The 19859-nt window shown below is 35.7% G+C and overlaps 1 protein-coding gene across 3 annotated transcripts in view; it reads left to right on the top strand.

Annotated features, from left to right (window-relative positions):
* Positions 1 to 18429, top strand: part of LOC125669604 (disks large homolog 5-like) — a 44382-nt gene extending 25953 nt beyond the window's left edge. For all 3 annotated transcript variants that reach the window (XM_056162132.1, XM_048904238.2, XM_048904239.2), the window contains 21 exons: positions 1561 to 1696; positions 2904 to 3031; positions 3423 to 3522; positions 3725 to 3797; positions 3904 to 4007; positions 4153 to 5471; positions 5654 to 6003; positions 6094 to 6178; positions 9036 to 9198; positions 9529 to 9631; positions 9729 to 9858; positions 10854 to 11031; positions 11397 to 11499; positions 12859 to 13081; positions 13487 to 13701; positions 14831 to 14872; positions 15067 to 15168; positions 15450 to 15577; positions 15882 to 15991; positions 16137 to 16246; positions 16925 to 18429. In XM_056162132.1, coding sequence (XP_056018107.1) covers positions 1561 to 1696; positions 2904 to 3031; positions 3423 to 3522; positions 3725 to 3797; positions 3904 to 4007; positions 4153 to 5471; positions 5654 to 6003; positions 6094 to 6178; positions 9036 to 9198; positions 9529 to 9631; positions 9729 to 9858; positions 10854 to 11031; positions 11397 to 11499; positions 12859 to 13081; positions 13487 to 13701; positions 14831 to 14872; positions 15067 to 15168; positions 15450 to 15577; positions 15882 to 15991; positions 16137 to 16246; positions 16925 to 17031 — 4009 coding nt within the window. In that variant the 3' untranslated portion in view covers positions 17032 to 18429. The remainder of the gene's footprint in view (positions 1 to 1560; positions 1697 to 2903; positions 3032 to 3422; positions 3523 to 3724; positions 3798 to 3903; positions 4008 to 4152; positions 5472 to 5653; positions 6004 to 6093; positions 6179 to 9035; positions 9199 to 9528; positions 9632 to 9728; positions 9859 to 10853; positions 11032 to 11396; positions 11500 to 12858; positions 13082 to 13486; positions 13702 to 14830; positions 14873 to 15066; positions 15169 to 15449; positions 15578 to 15881; positions 15992 to 16136; positions 16247 to 16924) is intronic.
* The last annotated feature ends 1430 nt before the right edge of the window (positions 18430 to 19859 follow it).

The following is a 19859-nucleotide window of genomic DNA, read 5'->3' on the forward strand; positions in this document are numbered from 1 at the left end:
TTGTAGAAGCATGGCCACGACACTGTTTAAAAACCTCAAATTTTGGATGAAACCCCACGTCTTTATCAAGAGACATATATTACATTTATAAACAAATATTACATACTATACACACTATGACAAAAACAATAAATATTGATATTCTATATTGTTGACAAATTTGATACACTAACAGACTAAATTTAGAATAAACAATCTCTAAGTGTGGACGTGTATTATTATATGTGTGTGCGTGCGTGCAAGTGTGTACCTGGCTATTGATAGGACTGTTATTGCCACTTGCTGCACATCATCTAGTTATTGGATCAAAGGCTTTGCTCCTAATAATTTCTTTGTTGTAATACATGTCAAAATGGTGCATTTTCCAATCAAATCAAGAGCAAATTTGCATGTCTAGTTCATTTATAAATGAACTCCATAGAAAAAAATGCTTTGTAGCTAATGAAAGTATGAAATACTTATGCTGTAGAATTGTTCAAAATATGGAAATCAACAGCCATTTCATGCATAAAATGAACTCAGTTCTTTATTCCCTTCAAAAATGATTAGAACTAAGAAGGTAAATCTTCTGTGAATGGAATGAAAAGATGTTCTTGGAGTCTTTAAATGTGTGTGTGGGCTTGTATTCCTGTGAATATCAAACAAAGCTCATTCATGTTGTACCAACCCGTCTAATATATCTAGAAGAAAAACATTCTGAAATTGATGTTTGAGAACTAATTAATGAAAATACATCAAAAATCAAATTACATCAAAATGTCATGTTTGATAATTCACCTGATTGAGCTGCGTGGATAAGACTATTGTATGAGAAGAGTGCACCTGACTCTGCAGATAAATGTATGTTTGTACAGTACTGTATTATCATCTGTCTGTAATAGTCGGAGTTCAGGGGCAGTATTTCCAGATTCAGGGGAGAGATTAAGGTAAGCCACAAGAGTGAATGATGCAGGGAAAATGGTGCACTGAGTTTAATGATACAGAAAACAAAGATGAGAAATCAGCTGGGAGGGTTTTTTGTCGTCATGAATCACAAATTTTTATTGTCAGTTAGTTTTTGCATGTTAATGTATAGATGACAACTTCCCAAAGCCAGGCAGTGTTTTGTTGTTACTCAAGCATTTTATCGACTAGAGGATTTGCCAATTTTCTTTTTAACAATTATTTTCATTGAGAGGATGGGGATGGGGGGGTGGGGGTGCACAATAGATTGTAATTTGTTGGACTTTAGGGTTATTAGCTGGACAGATTCCACAAAATTTCATTTTTGCACCAAAGCAGACTAATCAGTATAAAGATTTCTACAACTCATCAATATTTTTTTATGAAGGTTTATTTGTAGTGAGTGAATTTGTACTTTTTTTTATTTGGACATTGATAATTTATGAGTTTTTCTCCTTTGAATATTGAAGATGAGGGGGAATTCAAAATCAATATTACTCAGTCATGATTCATTTGTAAATGATACCTTAGCACTGTAATAATGATATCCTTTATTTATACAGGATTGCACAACTGTAGAAAGTTGTTTTGCATTTGAATTGATACCTAATTTTTCAGAGAGAAATATGAATCAATTATGGAGAAAGAGGCAAGAAAAAATCAGCTGAATGGAGTGGGACACAACCACAGCCGAGACTCTGCCATTGATGCTGATTTGCAGGAACTGGAAACTGAGACAGTGCAGGTGGACATTGTAAGTGAAGGGAAGGATCTATAAATATAGGGGTGGATTAATTTGTACAAAAAACATAGATGGAAGATAGAAGGGAAAAAATCAAAGTATGTACTTTAACCAAAAATACTAAAGGGCCAGTAAATCAATATAAGAAAAACATGAGAGATGGTCAATATCTAAGGAAAACAGCAGAATGAAAAGTGGAACATGTATTTTTGGTGTAGAAATGTAGATATCTGACATGGGCTATGGTTTGAAAAAACAACACTCTAGTTTGTCCAAGATTGTTTTGTCTAGGGATTTTAAGTGCAGAAATATTTGACCAGAGAGTTTCTTATAATTAATCAACCTATTTTACCAATTACTACTGTTTCTGAAAATCTTCTTCTTCTTTTTTTTTTTTTTTTTTTTTTGGTGAATTCCCATGAGAATGTTTAGGTGTGATTAGCAACAAGGGATTTAAAAACATATTCTATGTTGTGGTTCAAGATCAAAAAATTTGATGAGATACTCTGCAGATTGGATAATCTACAAAAAAGATGCATGTATATCTATATGAACTTTGACCTCCCCTACCATTTCTCTGTGTGCCAGAACAGCTGAGGTCTACAATTAACTGAAATCTGTAACCATGATGTTCAGAGATAATAGGTTTCAATGCCAGCTACTGAAACCATCTCACACTTGGTTCACCAAAACAGCTCCCTGTGAAAAACTTTTTAATTCGTAAATCGAGATGTGGTAACATCAAACACTAACTTGTGCCAATTTTTGTCAGTGGGACCTGCTGTTTAATAAAGATAAAGTGATGAAACATTTTGATTTACTATTTGTGTGCCTGTGATTTTAGATCTACAGAGCTTTGTAAACAAAAAGTGTAAGGCCTAAATTTTTTATCAGATGTTTTTTATGGGATTAACATATTTTGAAATAAAGTTCTCTACAAACACACAGCATTAACATCATGTGCCAATAGGGAAAAAGTTACAATGTTATTAAAATTGGTTATTTATGTATTAGACGGTAAATCTGTTGTTTTCTTTTTTGCTTGGAGCAGTTCAGCAAGGACCTGAAAAACAATCTGCCATTTGACAATTCTTACATGAATGACTTTTAGATGCAAATCATGGCTTTTATGATCTTGATGGACTCTCAAACTTTGACATTTTCTTACAATAGTTGTATCTATTACAGTTTTTACATATATTTGAAAAACAATTTTCAGAGGGGCCTAACTCCTGATAACCTTGGTTTTGACATTGTGGGTGGGAAAGATGACCCTGTGCTTCCAAATGATCATGCAGTGTATGTCAACCATGTTGTTAAAGGAAGTGTTGCAGACGGCAAGCTCAAGTAAGCCTTCACAGAAACCTAGGTGTCATGTCCAAATTACATCTGTAGTTAAAAAAAAGCTTCTTTTTATTATATTGTGGAATGCATTAAACATGCAATAATGGACTTCCAAGCAATCATGAAAAATTGACACCTTCATGAGTTGATTTGTGATATTTACACTGTAGCAGTTGTTAATACAGTGTATTTTTCTGTTCAGTTTAACATTTTCTCTGCATTTGGATGGTCAAATCTTAAAGTTATGTCATAAGATGGATCTTATATGTCAGATTTAATTACCAACATTCCATGGAATTAAAGATTAAAACAATGCTGTGAAAAAAGCTAGTTTTGTTTCCTAAAATGGATATAACCATAGCACTTAGATATGTATCTTGAAATCTTTTTCCAGGATCAGTGATGTGGTGTTGAAGATCAACAACATGGATGTCACAAATGTTGAAAAACGAACTGTTCTCCAATCTCTAAAGAATTCATCACATGTATCACTGGTAAGGGAATTTTTAAATTTTATTATTTTGTCTTATTATTTTATTTTTTATTTTTTTTGCTTTTTACTTGACCTCGGACTAGAAATTACCCATATACAAGTTGATATTAGTGGTATATGTTATTACTAATTATTACTGAGTGATGGTTGTTTTTTTGTTGTTGTGAGTATGTCATTATAAATAGCATCTGGTACAATTTCAGCTGGTTAGGAGACGGCGTTGTGTTACACCTAGAATATGGCAGCCCATTCAACTTAACTTGTCACTGGGAAAAGGTCAGTATATACAGGTTTCAGTTTAACAGGTCAGAAAGTGCAGATCTTCTTGTGTAAGATAGAAATATTATCACATATTTCTAGAGCTACTTGAATTTTATTGTAGATATGGGTATACACATCGAGCAGGGCCTATACATTGCTCGTATTGTCCCAGGGTCCACAGTAGCCAAGGAGGGCATGTTGTCCACAGGAGACAGAATCATCTGTGTAAGTGTGAACTCAGAAATTGGTATCACTGGCTAACAAAGTGTTAGCATCATGAATATGCAAAACATCCATATAAATGGTTTTGTTTGATATGAGAACACATAAAACACTCATTGAAAACAGAATTGCTATGTTTAATTTTCAGGTGAATGGCACATCAGTGGAGAATTTCACTCCCACAGAACTTATGAAGCTCCTACAGGGATGTTCTGACCCTGTATCTATAGAAGTGTGGAGACAAATGTCACCCTTCAACTCCGCAGGATCTTCTCCCATCCCTCTCAATCATAAGGAAATATGTCAGGATTCCGGTACTCAACTATCGCCAACTTTCTCGAAGAGTGAGGACATGAAACATCACATGTGGGATGGAAATGATGCACTAGAGAACTCAAAAAGTACCAGCAAGGTCAAGACTAGCACATCTCAGACAGATGACCTGAACAATAGTCCAGGGTCAAATGACTGGACTGTGAAAGGTTCAAAAAGTGAAAAGGATCTGGACAACCATAAACCTAAAAATAGCCACAGGATTGAAAAAGCTATTGGGAAGTTTTTCAAGCCAAAATCTAAACACCATGATCGACATGACCATGATGACACCAATAAGAGACATAAATCTTCCCGACCAACTTCAACAATAAATGGCAATGTCGTGCTTGAATTCAGTTTGGGAGACCCAAAAGCAAATCATGGAACAGTGCAGAGAAAAAATGTTCAAAAACGTGAGTTTGACAATGAAAACAGTGGAACATGGCCTAAGTGTTACAAAATGCAGCCCATGAAACAAGGAACTGTCATGATGCCTTCTCCACAGAAATACCCAGACAGACCATCTATTACAAACTTCAATTTCTTCCCAAAAGGATCTGAAAAGATCCCCCCAACCCCTCCAGAGAGAACGGAAGCCTCACATAAAGCGGTTAAACAGAGCCCCTGTCACAGTCCACAAGGCAGTGACTCTACAATAAAACTCTCCAACTCCCCAATACACTCTCCCCCAATGAATACCAAATCATCACCATATGTACTACACAGTAACAGTAATTCTAGTGTACATCCTAATCCAGCCCCTTTTGTGTTTAACCCTGACAATGCCATGCCACATAATCATGTTAGGCACTTACCACCAAAAACAAAGAAGCGACCCCCCTCTAGTCACCACAACCATTATGATGTGCCCAATGTCCCTCCAAGAGAGGCATGGGAACTTAGCAGGGGGCCAAGGAATCGGCCCCGATCTGTGGAAAAGGACAGGGCACATCGACACAGTGTTAACTTGTCTCCATTCAATTCTAGTCAGCTTCATTCCTCAAATGACTCCTCTGTGAGTGGGATAGGGCTGCCAATGGGTGAATACCAGTCTGGACAGTCTGTGGTACGAAGTGATTTCTCAGCATTTAATTCACCACCCCCATTTCATGAAAGGCATCCTGTTCATAGTAACAGAATGCAACATAACAGGTAAATATACTAGTAAATTTTAAGTCTTTATATTATCTCACTAATGATACAAATAGAGGTCATCACTATAGATATAGTTAAATATTAGATAAAAAAAATTGTATTTGTAATTAAGTTTTATTTTTGTCAAGTTACAAAAACTATCATTAACTAGTAGAAATTGTTATTGCTTTTTTAAACAGCGGCAGTTCCTTGGTTGTGAGACCCCAAGCTCATTATTCAGTCCATGGCAGCCAAACAAGTGCCCCAGTTGTTGTCAGTCCATCTATTTCCCCAGCCTATAACTCACCCCCCGGATCATTCCCAGACATTGAACCTCGCCGATCTCCCTTTGACTACTGTAATTCACCTTGTCCCTCAGTCATGAGCTCTACCAGTGATCCTTATAGCTACATTCCAAGTAGAGCTTCCTCCGAAAGGACTGTGTCAGACATTGATGGATCTGTCAAGCCCCCCTATCCAAAAAATAATTCAAAACGGATCTACATACCTAATTTCAACCCCAGCAGGAACTCAGGCTCTGTGGAAGTTGGTAAGGGTATACCAGTGTTGTATTAAAATTGAAGTAAGGGACATATTGGAGTCCATGATATCTGGTCTCTAATGTTGTGTTGTGTTTTAGTTGCAGCAAGAACTAGTCCTACATCACCGAGCCATTCCGAAGAACCAGATACTAGTACAGAGTCTCTTCATCACAGAAGGAGAAAGTAAGAACACAATCAATACTTACTGTATGTGTATAAGTGGTATTTAAACCTTTGCAACATGTATATTAGTGATATTGGTATCTTGGTGGAGTATGTGTATTTTAGTGATATTGATATCTTGGTGGAACATGTAAAAATGGTATTGATATCTTGGTAAAACATGTGTACTAGTGGTATTGATATCTTGGTAAAACATGTGTACTAGTGGTATTGATATTTTGGTAAAACATGTGTACTAGTGGTATTGATATCTTGGTAGAACATGCGTACTAGTGGTATTGATATCTTGGTAGAACATGTGTACTAGTGGTATTGATGTCTTGGTAAAACATGTGTACTAGTGGTATTGATGTCTTGGTAGAACACGTGTACTAGTGGTATTGATATCTTGGTAGAACATGTGTACTAGTGGTATTGATATCTTGGTAGAACATGCGTACTAGTGGTATTGATATCTTGGTAGAACATGCGTACTAGTGGTATTGATATCTTGGTAGAACATGCGTACTAGTGGTATTGATATCTTGGTAGAACATGTGTACTAGTGGTATTGATATCTTTGTAAAACATGTGTACTATGGTATTGATGTCTTGGTAGAACATGCGTACTAGTGGTATTGATATCTTGGTAGAACATGTATACTAGTGGTATTGATATTTTGGTAGAACATGTGTACTAGTGGTATTGATATCTTGGTAGAACATGTGTACTAGTGGTATTGGTATCTTGGTAAAACATGTGTACTAGTGGTATTGATGTCTTGGTAGAACATGCGTACTAGTGGTATTGATATCTTGGTAGAACATGTATACTAGTGGTATTGATATTTTGGTAGAACATGCGTACTAGTGGTATTGATATCTTGGTAGAACATGTGTACTAGTGGTATTGATATCTTGGTAGAACATGCGTACTAGTGGTATTGATATCTTGGTAGAACGTGTACGAGTGGTATTGATATCTTGATAGAACATGTGTACTAGTGGTATTGGTATCTTGGTGGAGCGTGTGTATTAAACCACCACTGTGGTCTAGAGGTAGAGCGTTCACCCCGCATGTGGAAGGTCAGGGTTCGAATCCCGGCTGCGACAGTCTTAAGTCGTTAAAACTGGTAGTAAAAGTTCCATCGCCAAATGCTTAGCATCAGGTGTGAATGTCACGGGTCCTTCGAGATGACCTTAAAAGTGGATGTCCTGTGTCACAGTAGGTGTGGCATGCTAAAGACCCCTCACTGCTCAATGACCGTAAGCGATGAACATAGACCTAAGTTTGAAGCCTTTCACCGGTATGGGTGACATCTCCATATGAGTGAAAATTTCTCGAGATGCAATGGTATATTAATGGTATGATATCTTGGTGAAGTGTGTATTAGTGTTATTGATATCTTGGTGTGTATTAGTGTTATTGATATCTTGGTGTGTATTGGTGTTATTGATATCTTGGTGTGTATTAGTGTTATTGATATCTTGGTGTGTATTAGTGTTATTGGTATCTCGGTGTGTATTAGTGTTATTGGTATCTCGGTGTGTATTAGTGTTATTGATATCTCGGTGTGTATTAGTGTTATTGATATCTCGGTGTGTATTGGTGTTATTGATATCTCGGTGTGTATTGGTGTTATTGATATCTCGGTGTGCATTGGTGTTGTTGATATCTCGGTGTGTATTAGTGTTGTTGATATCTCGGTGGGTATTAGTGTTATTGATATCTCGGTGGGTATTAGTGTTATTGATATCTCGGTGGGTATTAGTGTTATTGATATGTTGGTGGGTATTAGTGTTATTGATATGTTGGTGTATATTAGTGTTATTGATATCTTGGTGTGTGTTAGTGTTATTGATATCTCGGTGTGTATTAGTGTTATTGGTATCTCGGTGTGTATTAGTGTTATTGATATCTCGGTGTGTATTAGTGTTATTGATATCTCGGTGGGTATTAGTGTTATTGATATCTCGGTGGGTATTAGTGTTATTGATATCTCGGTGTGTATTAGTGTTATTGATATCTTGGTGTGTATTAGTGTTATTGATATCTCGGTGTGTATTAGTGTTATTGATATCTTGGTGTGTATTAGTGTTATTGATATCTCGGTGTGTGTTAGTGTTATTGATATCTCGGTGTGTGTTAGTGTTATTGGTATCTCGGTGTGTATTAGTGTTATTGATATCTCAGTGTGTATTAGTGTTATTGATATCTTGGTGTGTATTAGTGTTATTGATATCTTGGTGTGTATTAGTGTTATTGATATCTCGGTGTGTATTAGTGTTATTGGTATCTCGGTGTGTATTAGTGTTATTGATATCTTGGTGTGTGTTAGTGTTATTGGTATCTTGGTGTGTATTAGTGTTATTGATATCTTGGTGTGTATTAGTGTTATTGATATCTTGGGTGTGTATTAGTGTTGTTGATATCTTGGTGTGTGTTAGTGTTATTGATGTCTTGGTGTGTGTTAGTGTTATTGGTATCTCGGTGTGTATTATTGTTATTGATATCTCGGTGTGTATTATTGTTATTGATATCTTGGTGTGTATTAGTGTTATTGATATCTTGGTAGAACATGTGTATTAGTGTTATTAATATCTTTGTAGTCAAATAAGTAAGTGTTCTAATTTATATTGAACAAAGAAATTAAAATGTTATTGTATGTTGTATAACTTTTAAAGCACTATGAACATGAAAAATCAGTTTTGAAAGATTTTTGTCTGGAAAATAAGCACTGATATTTTATTTTAATTTAGGTTGTATAATTGCTTAATGGTGTGAATTACACACACATGGAAGACACTGGTTTCTTGGAAAAAGGGGGAGATTTTTGGTTTGCATATCAGGCTTCCTTATCCCTTTGATTATTTTCAGGCCTTTGATGGGAGAGACAAGGAAGATCAACATAGAGAGGAATTCTCAGTTTGTGGGATTTTCCATAGGGAGTGGTCCCCATGGAGGGGTTTTTGTCTCCTCTGTACAAGAAGACAGTCTGGCCATGAAGGGTGGATTGGTCATTGGAGATCAACTCTTGGAGGTACAGTTTTTAGAAGTCTCATTACTTTGATTTATTGACCTTGGAGGTACAGTTTTTAGAAGTCTCATTACATTGATTTATTGACCTTGCAAAACAAATATTATTTGTAAGTTGGTTTTGTCGTGTTTTGTTAGATCCCCCCCCCCCCCCTTCAATTTTATATGTATTAACTGTTGCAATAAATCATTAAGGGCAAAAAGCATTTACATAATTCAGAAATGATATTGTCACTCATAGAAGTCTAAACTAAACTTATTGTACTGAACCAGCAGTGACATCAGTTTCATTGAATACTGAAAACTAAAACTAATAATTTACATAATTATGCAGATTTGTGGAATAAACATGAGAACAGCCACACAAGATATGGCAGCTAAATTCCTACGACAAACAGGAAATGCACTCAGTTTACTGGTCCAGTTCAACCCAGATGGTAAGGCTATCATATCACAGAAAGATATTAGTTCAGTGTATTGTATAGTCTTCAGTTTGTATTGTAAAATTATCTAACATTTTTATTATTCTTGCAGAGTACAACAGAGCAGCTGACTCTTCAGGGGAGAGCACTGGAACATCTCCAATGAATTCTCCCGAGTCTGACACATTTAGAAGAAGCAAAAAGATCGGCTCAAAGTCCAGCACTCACATTAGGATTCCTAGGTTGGTTTTGTTGCAGCTGGCATTATTCTGAGTTGATGTTTATTGTCTATTGCAGTCTGCAGAAATAACATGAAGATTAAGGCCACATCAAATAGATTATCTGGTTCTCAGACAATTGTTTTTTTTAAAAATGGGTAGGTAGGTAGGGGGTTTAGTTTTTCAGTTTATCTCCATGTCACAAATGGGTAGGGATTTTTTATCCGTGGTTTTGTTTTTTTGTGTTGTGAAGAAAGTTAGAGTTTTACAAATGGTATTCAACACCGTTTATTATTTTCATTTGGTCTTTGAGGTAGTTTCAGTTTTTCCCAGGCCTCCAGCAAAACGGCAAACACCGACTTTTTCTGTGCCAAAGGTTCATCTGACGAGGGCAAATCAGTCTTTTTTTCAGACAATTTCACTTTTAAATATTTCCCAAAAAGTTCAACCACTTCAGAAATTTTCACTGTTGAAAAAATCTTATCGCTGTCAGCCGGTTTTTTTTTCGACCTACGAAAACGTCATACTTCAACTCGGCCTTGCTTTCATCAATTTGTTCCTTCACGGTTTCAATTTTTTTAAATTCACCGCCCAGAAGTTTCTTGCAAAGCGTATCAACTGTCAAGGACAAGTCTACCAGTATAATTGTCCGTGGAACAATCTGTTTTGAGTTAAAAATAATCTCAATGCTGACAAGAACTGTTTCTGTCACCATATTGTTTACATCAACTAAGCAGCACGTCTCATTCAGGAAGACGCTTTACTATTTTGGCACCAAAACATGAATTTTATTTTGACGGATAAAATATGGGTGGCGGCAATTTTTTTCCCGGGGCGGCAATAAACTCGTGTTAGCGGCCGATTTTAGGGGGGGGGGGTGTCTGAGAACCAGAGAATTGATTTGATGTGACCTAATGGTTTACAGTTTTTACTTTCAATGAAGTTTTTGATGCTTTAAATTTTAAACCGCCTAGTGGAGAAGAGCATTGTCGTTATAAAGCTGGGCTTTATTTTTGTAGTTCTGACTTGCCATCTGAACCACCCAGATGGTTAACAAAAAGGAAATCTTTGCCCAATGAGAGCTTAGATATATCCATTGTTGGTCAAGCAAACTTTGGAATATTTGTCAAAGAGGTTCAGCCTAACAGCTGTGTTTTTGGACATGAGGGCTTGAGGTGTGGAGATCAAATCCTGGAGGTAAGAGCTTCATGGTTGATTAAACTTTAAAGTATATTTCTTTGAACAAGGAGGTTATGATTTGATCGTTTTGATAGGTATTTGTGGAAAAGATTGCAAAATAATTACATTTGGGATTTTACTCAAATTACTACAAAGACACATTTAATGAATAGCAAGAGGCAATTTCATTTTGGAAATGATCTGTGAATGAGATTAGTAATCTGAAAGCATTGTACCTGAAATTATTGTTAGATTAGGCCAGTCTTGGCAGAGGTTTGCAATATCGGAAACTTCTTGTAAACAGTGATTTTGTTTTTAAAATTTGCAAAAGAAATTTGTAAAAGTTTGAAATAATCTACATTTATCTTCATATTTTTTTTCAGTACAACAATGTTGATTTTTTAACAATTACCCCAGAAAAGGCCTCAACAGAACTAAACAAACCTTGTGCATTCATCAGAATGCAAGCACAATATAACCCAGCAAGTAAGTAGTGGAAGGAGATAGAATATTCACTGGAATTCTCGTTCATGAGCTGATGTTCATAAACTTCATCTTTTAGGCCATTTTAGTCATTTAAAAGACCTAATCTGGGTTTTTTCTATCTATGTGTTAACATTTGAACATTTTCAACTTCCTCTCAGACACTACTGGGTCAATTTTTATCAAATTTGGTATATAGCATATAAAGGGTAAGGGTAACAAAAATATGAATTTCATGGCCCTAGGTGGCTGAAGATAGGGGAAAATCTCACCAACAACAAATTCCTTCTTTGAAGATGTTTTTACTTCTGGACATCTATCAAGCAAACTCGTTTACTTAATCATGATGCATAAGAATCCTGTACCAGATTGTGAATTTATGACCCCTGAATAAGAGGTTCTGGTGCTAAGATGCAGCTGTAATATTAATTCATTTAGTGAAAATGTATTATTTCATAAAAGATTTCTTGAATCCTGGACATCAAACAAACTGGAGGGCGTAGTAAGGTTGTTAAATTCATGGAAGGGAGGGCTCTATGATTCATAGTGAGATTGAATTATTTATTTAAAAAACAACTTCATGAATCATTAACATCAAACATCCAGACTAGGTGCATAGTAATAATGAACATGAAGTCCTTTACAAAGATTGTCAAATTCAAGGCTGCTGGGTCAGGGATTCTGGTGCTTTGATGGGGCTCTCGGGCTTGCATAATGAAAGTGCATTATTTCTGTTTTAAAATTCTTGAAGACTCCTGGACATTAAAGAATTAAACTGATAACATAAAATAGTGATAATGAACATAGAGGCCCTTACCAAAATTGTGAAATTCATGACCCCTGTGTCAGAGGCTTAGATTGTAGGGTGTGGCTCTATGGCAAATATAGTGAAAATGTATGAAATGTTGTATGCATGATTATATTGAGCATGGTTGCCGCTACCAAAATTGTGAAATTCAATGGCCCTGGGTCAGTGGTTCAGTCCTCGGGGTTTGTTATGACCTTGGATTATGGTGAACTGGCCAAGTTCAAAGTCACTTGTAAAATTGTTAGAATTATCTTTTATGCCATGAATTTTTATTGGAGAGATAAAAGAAACTGTAGATAGCATGAGGTTGTTAATGAAAAAAGTTACTTGTCAAGGGCATAATTTTATGATGGAAAAACGTTTGTGGTCTAAAGAAATGAATATCACTTTAGATAATGAAGAACTGACTACATTTAGTTCTCATCAGAGTTTGAATGAAAGATTATTCAAATGCAACACATTTTTTTTGTTATGTGATAATTTGGTGGATTAAGGCCCATTGGCTGTTTGTATGAAAAGCAATTATTAGTTCAAAATGTGTATAAATTTTGCAGAATACAGACAATTGTGTAACCAGTTTAACAGCGAGTCATTTTATGTGAGGGCACACTTTGACCACAAGCCAACGGGTGATGGTGAACTGAGCTTTAAGAAGGATGACATCATGTTGATTGAGAATACACTCTATGATGGAAAGCCAGACAACTGGTTTGCCTGGCTAGTTAATGATGATGGTCATAAACTAAACTACAAAGGAATCATTCCAAGTCAAGACAAGTAAGTCTGCCAAAAGCATTTTCCACAAACAACAAAGTTTTAATGATAGAAAAATTGTTGTTTGATCAGAAGTTCATGACTCCACTGAATTAAATTTGCAATCTCCAGGGCATGTATGATATATTTTTGACTGAAACTCAAAAAATATATTGATATCATTCATTAAAAGTTTTTACATACATGTGATTTAATATCTATCTGCTATATATAGAATTTATTATAATTTATTTTATGAATTTGCATGTATATATTAATTTTTTGTTAGATTCAAAGAAATTGAATTTATCTGTTTTACTGTATTTTAGAGGCACATATATATGTCAGATGTAACAAGTCTAAAGTGATTTTTTCGTATAATTCAATTTAAAACTGAGAATTATTTTAATTCATGTATTTGTTCTGCAGGCTAGAGATGGAGTTGAGGAGAAGTTATTCTGAGAGTTTAAGTCTCCACGACATGGAGGAGACCCGGGGATCCACTCGACGTATGTCTGGATCTGCCAGAAGTAGTTTCTTCAGGAAGAAGGCTAAACACAAGAGGAATAACTCCAAAGACAGTCGGGAGTTCAACTCCTTCTCTGAAACCTCACTCACCAGTGACTCGGTACCACTTCTCGAAGGTAGGAAAATGTCGTAGAACAGTTACACATCCTTTACTTTGTGTCTGCACATTCTTGTATACAGTGCACAATTTTGAATTTGCTCCTGATTAATGTCATGGACTTTTGTTTTAAATCAACCTTTACTCAGTTTAAAGGCAGTTTTAATCTTTGAGGGATACTATTAGTTACACAGTTAGTTAGTGACCTGATACGGAAAAATGCATGGTGTACTAACCGTGTAACGAATTTATCACGTCAAAGACCTCTAACTGTATATGTGGGGGTCTATGTCATACAACTTATCGCTTCGCCAATTTTGTCACGGGTCGCAATTCGAACCCGTTAATAAAAAATTACTCGCTCAATACGGATTTTTCTCGCATGATACAGTTTTTTTCACAGCGTCATGTGAACAAGATCTGACGAATTAGACTTCAACAATTTTGTCTGAGGTGTGATAAATAACTTGCCGGTTCCTTCGTTTGTACTCTGAAACCTCCTAACGGATTTTGTTCAAATTTTGTGTGATTGTTAGTCACCATATGTACTTGATCATATTGCGCCGTCATTGGTATTCGACAAATTTTACAAAAGTTATGGGACTTTGTTGAATTTGTACATGCTACATTATAGGAACACTGTGTGGACACAACTCTTCTGAAACCTCTTAACCGATTTTGTAGGATTGTTTGTCACAATATGTAGTTGATCATTTTGTGCCATCATTTTGATTCGACAAATTTTACAGGAGTTATGGGACTTTTGTTCCTCAACTTTTTTTGTGGCGATGGGGGACATTGCTACACGTAGCAATCTTGTTGGTTTGGTTATGTAAACAAAGTATGTCAGACCTGCGCGAATGGTGCCTTGTACAAAGGTGAAAGGAGAATTCAAACATTTTTGGGTACAAGATTCAACTACTAATTTTTTCATCAGACTTGCAGGAATTACAGTCCAACATTTTGATAGGGGGTGCCCTGTTTTGCAAAACCTTTGTTATGTTTCTACAAGGCTATATTGTCTACAGTTTTCATTTCACAGTTCTGGCCCACTGTGAAAATAATGAATATTAAACTTTTTCAAAAATAAGTCTGTAAAGAGTATTTCAATGAGAAACTGAGGTTTTTGACTGTCTTTTATTTTGCAGACCTGGCATTCAGCAAATACACAAAGGTGGAGAGGATGGAATGTAAGTATCAAGAGTATTTATAAACAATTTGTAGATTTTTTTTTTTTTTTTAATTCTCTGATAATTTTGTCAAGTATACATACATGTAAAACAGCTTTGTTAGATAGAGAACAAAGTTAACTTCTGACTTTGATATTTGATGTCAATATTTTGGTCTTTATTTCAGAATACATGTTTGTTATGCTATGTTTCAGATAAGGATACAAGGCCTGTGATACTGTTGGCACCACTGGCAGACTCCCTTATCAAAAAACTAGTGGCTGAATCTCCAGACAAGTACAGCACAGGGCAGCCTAGTGAGTTCATAACCAATCACATCAACAAAACTGTTCTAACTCACAGAGACAAGTGTTTCTGTCACAGTGCAACTAATTCCATGAGTATTAGCTTGGTTTAAAAAAGATTTATTTCATGTTCCATGCTTTATATATATATATATATATATATATACTATGGAATATAGAATGCATGAATTAGAAACTTTTTTTGATAACAGTTGCATGTACATTTAAATGTGTAGTGTGTTTTCATTACAGCAGTATTAGGAAATAACTGATTTTATATTTGTGGTATATAGCTGTGATGCAGACGACTAAGCAGGTGATGGAGCAGGGCCTAGCAGATGGTATTTACATTGACTACTGGTTAGAGGAGGACAAATTCCAGTGTATCCGAACAGCAATCATTAAGGAAATTTGTGATCAGGTATGTGTATGTGTACTTGTGTTAGCGCATATACAAAATTTATGGTATTTGTAGGGGTCAAGAACAATTTGCCACAATCATGAATTAGCTAATCTAGTGTCTGTCTTTTTGTATAGAAAAGATCTGATGATGAATTAACCAATTGTGTCAAAATTTGAAGTCTTGTAACATATCTGTACTAAATGTACTTGAATATTTGTGCATATTTAACACCATGTGTGTGGGTTTGTTTAGCCATTCTAAAGTTTATGTTTCAGAACTCAGATTTTAATACTGTAGATCATGAAACTCTTTCTTACCACAGGGGAAGCATTGCCTGCTGAACATCAGTCCATCTGCCATAGAGCGACTTCACAGATTACAGATCTACCCAATTGTTGTGTTTGCCAGACACAGGTCTCACAAACAGTTAAGGTAGGAATGACATCCTGGAAATCAATTCTCTCTCATCAAAATATCACAAAAGAGCTACAGTATATGTTCCATGGTAAAATATCTATTTACCAATATAATGTATGGATATGTTGTGGTTTTAACTGGTATTATCTGTCGTTTGTAGGGAAATCACTGACCCCCAGTTCCATTCCCAGAAACTCAGTGCTAAGTCTGCCAAGGATCTGTATGATAAATTCCAGAGGCTAGAAAAGGACTACCAGCACCAGTTCTCAGGTAGACTTGTCTCTCTGCAATGTAAAGCACCCAGTTTGTCTTTGTTAGCCAGTCAGATGGATTATAAATTCTTTAATTTGCGTTGAGAGGATGCAAAAATGATATTAAAAGCATACTGTGGCATCATTTTAATTTGTGGGGGCCAATGTCTGTGGGTAAGCAAAATTCTGCTGGTTCATGGGGACGTAATTTCGTGGGTAAGTGGTATGATCTCACTTTGAAAGATAACTCTACCTGGTTTTAAAAATGTTGGAGGACAGGTAAATTCATGGGTAAGAGTGACCCACGAAATCCAGGAACACCAGTCCCCCACGAACAATGATGATTCCTCAGTAAACGTTTTGGCTTTGGTTTCACAGAATTTTAATAAAAAAATTATTTTCAACCCCTTAGAAAGCTTAGGAAATTTCCATCTAGAATTGATATGACACCATGATGAAGACGTTAAATTACATTAAAGTCAGAGTTTCAATAATTTATTCATACTCATAAATATGGATCTTTATGATGAAAAAAAAATTCATGTTTGAAATAGAAAAATTTGATAGGGAGAAAACTTCATTTTCTCAACTGATGTTGCATAGATTTATAAGTTTTTTCTAATGAACGTGCAAATCTACATACCTCTGGTATGGTTAATACTGCTTTTGTGTATATCAGTTACTTGTTTCTTTACAGCTATAATCCAAGGTGGCAATTTGGCAGAAATGCATCAGCAAGTGAAGACTGTGATAGCAAATGAACAGAAAAAGGCTATCTGGGTTCCAGTGTGTCCCAGGGTGTAAATAGGAACACCACATATTATCTGGGACACATGCTGGGTTCCAGGGTGTAAATAGGAACACCAGGTCTTATCTGGGACACATGTTGTCTGAGAGTATGGTCAGACAATTTGAGGTTGCTGTGGAAGTTGTGAAATCCCAGATTCACTTAAACGTGTTGAACTTATACAGATGGAGTCTGTAACATTCTAGTCTGGATTTTTACCAAAATATGCTTACAAACTATTTTGTTCGACTGTCTCATGGGATACAGAACGAAGAACTTGGTCAGCAGTCTGCAAGTCTTTGTTACAATTTGTCATTCCTGTTCCTGTTTATAAGGATCATAACAGAAATTGTCCATTCATTTACGTCATGTTTACTACTGTGATAAAAGGTGTCGACTGACACAGTTTTGGTGTTGTGACCTAGTATCTATATTTAGTGGTGAATGAGCAAAATCATTAGCGCATCATTGTTACATTTTGCTGTGTATCTTACAAGATTTTTTTTAACATAGCTTGGGAAGATTTACTTCTTATTTTGCTTTTTTCTTTTATGATTATGTTGGCATTGACACAAACCCACCTCGGGTTAATGGCAACCTGCTGTAAAAAGAGTTATTAGTCATTAATCATTCCAGTCCTTGATTGCAAGAAACAGGACAGAAATGGACACACATGTAAACTGTAACATCTAGCAATTGTTATTCATATGTTCATTTCTTTTATGTGAAAATTGGGTAGGGAGACAGATTGCTAAAAGTAGGGTTTACCATTACTATACAACTTTCATTCATTTACATTTTATCATGAATTTATACACAGTAAAACTGTTCGTATTGTGATCTCAGACAGCAGGCGGCTAGTGGGTCATTTACTGAATTGGCTTCGTTATTTTACTTTAAATGTTTAATGTTGTGTGCAGTTTATTTTGAGGCATTGATTACTTTAGTTGTGAAGATCTTTATTTTGAACATGCAAAATTATCAGCAAGCATTGTAATTTGTATGAGAGTGTATGTGATGTCGCTAAGTTTTCTTCATATTTCAGTCTAGAGCTATGTGAAACTTTTAAATGAGCATTTTATATTGTATTTAATTTATCAAAGTTGTGATCTATTTCTGATCAGATTTTGTTTTGTAGCCCCCTTTTCTTTTTTTTTTCTTTTTTTTTTTTTTTTACAATAATTTAGACATCTTTTTATTCAAGTTTCAGAGTTGCATATTTGTTTCTGGAATCTATTTTTAGTAGTATGCATTTTTTTTTAAACACTGAAATCAACCATCATAGAATAGCAATGGGTATAGATTGATATCTGGGTACAGAAATGGTGATTAATTTTATGTACATTTCAAATTTCTGTTATAGTTAATCAGGGACATTGCACTAGAGAAATGAGAAATAAAAAATGGGAAATACATTACGTTGTTTGTTATACAAGGGGCATTTGAAAAATTCTGTATAAACTATGTAACTTTCTTCCCATTCTGTTGGAATACATTCTTCTCAAACAATGCCATCAGAGAGATCATGTTTAAGTGCTATGCAACACCAGTGCTGCCAGTAGGCCTTGTCATCTCTGCCACTATGCCTGATGGACCTGAAGCTTTTGCTGACTGTTTTTTTTATCGTCCCATTTGTGATTGGGACACTTGGACCCTCAACAGGAAGTTCCTCTGTAATATCGTTTTGGTTCTAAGGGAATTCTACATATAGTAGTTTGTCATAATGCTGTTTCCATGCCAGTTTCCTGGTTTTCTCATTAAGGATGTATGCTACACCAGATAATTTGATGTAGATATGTACAATAATATTTTGAAGTTGAATTTTTTAAGTTTTATTTTATTTTGTCAAAAAACAGTTTTAGTAGAAGGTAATCTGAATAAAATTTAAAACCCCTGCTGGACTCGAACCTGCGACCTACAGTTCAGCAGTTGGTATTCTAACCTACTGATATACTTGGCTAGGCATTTAAATGGAAAAGGAAAAGTCTAATATTGCTGATATCGATTTTTTCATCCATGTTTGTAAAGAAAGTCAGCCATTATGACGATGTAGAGTACTACCTTAAGAGATAGTTTGCCCTAATAATTCCTAACTGGGTTTTCTCCCGTTACATCTTATTGTCACGATACATTTCTTTGACTAGCTTGTAAATGTCTCCAGTCTTTAGGTCGATGTTTTGGAAAAGCTCTTTCTCTGCATTATTTTTTGCATGATGAAAAATCCGCTTGGCAATACTTTTAACAGCATTATAGTCTTCCCTGCTACCACCTGCATTCCAGTTCCTGAAACAACGCCTGAACAGTGTCGTTTCATCACCAGGTCTCCTTTCGCCATTGATGCATAGTTCACAGACCACATACCTCAGTTGCAGCCTCATATACATCATCTTTCAGTACTTTCCACAGTCCATCAACAGTATCTTTCTTGGTTCTTGTCACCTTCAATGGAAAAATCATGGCAAATTCAGCATTAAGGCTGAATCCTTAAGTTTCCAGTCGTCTGCCTGGGGTAAAATTGTGCTTACTTTTACACATAGCCTGAACCTTGAAGTCACATACAACTAGCTTGTGTTGTAAGACATATTCTTCATTGAGAACGACTTTAACATTTATCACATATTTTCTGAAACTAATACAGTATAGCATGTAGTCAATCTTTGTACTGACATCTCCAGATTGGAATGTGACTAGGTGTCTGTGGTGCTTCTTGAAAAGGGAGTTGTTTGCGACTGCATATTCAAGCACCCTTTCACCTTCTTTGTTACACTGACCTACGACGTAACCACCATACCATTCCTAGTATCCGCCTGGACTGCTTCCTATATGTTCATTCCAATCCCTCGGA

The sequence above is a fragment of the Ostrea edulis genome, chromosome 4 (assembly GCF_947568905.1).
Source record: "Ostrea edulis chromosome 4, xbOstEdul1.1, whole genome shotgun sequence".
Classification (NCBI taxonomy): domain Eukaryota; kingdom Metazoa; phylum Mollusca; class Bivalvia; order Ostreida; family Ostreidae; genus Ostrea; species Ostrea edulis.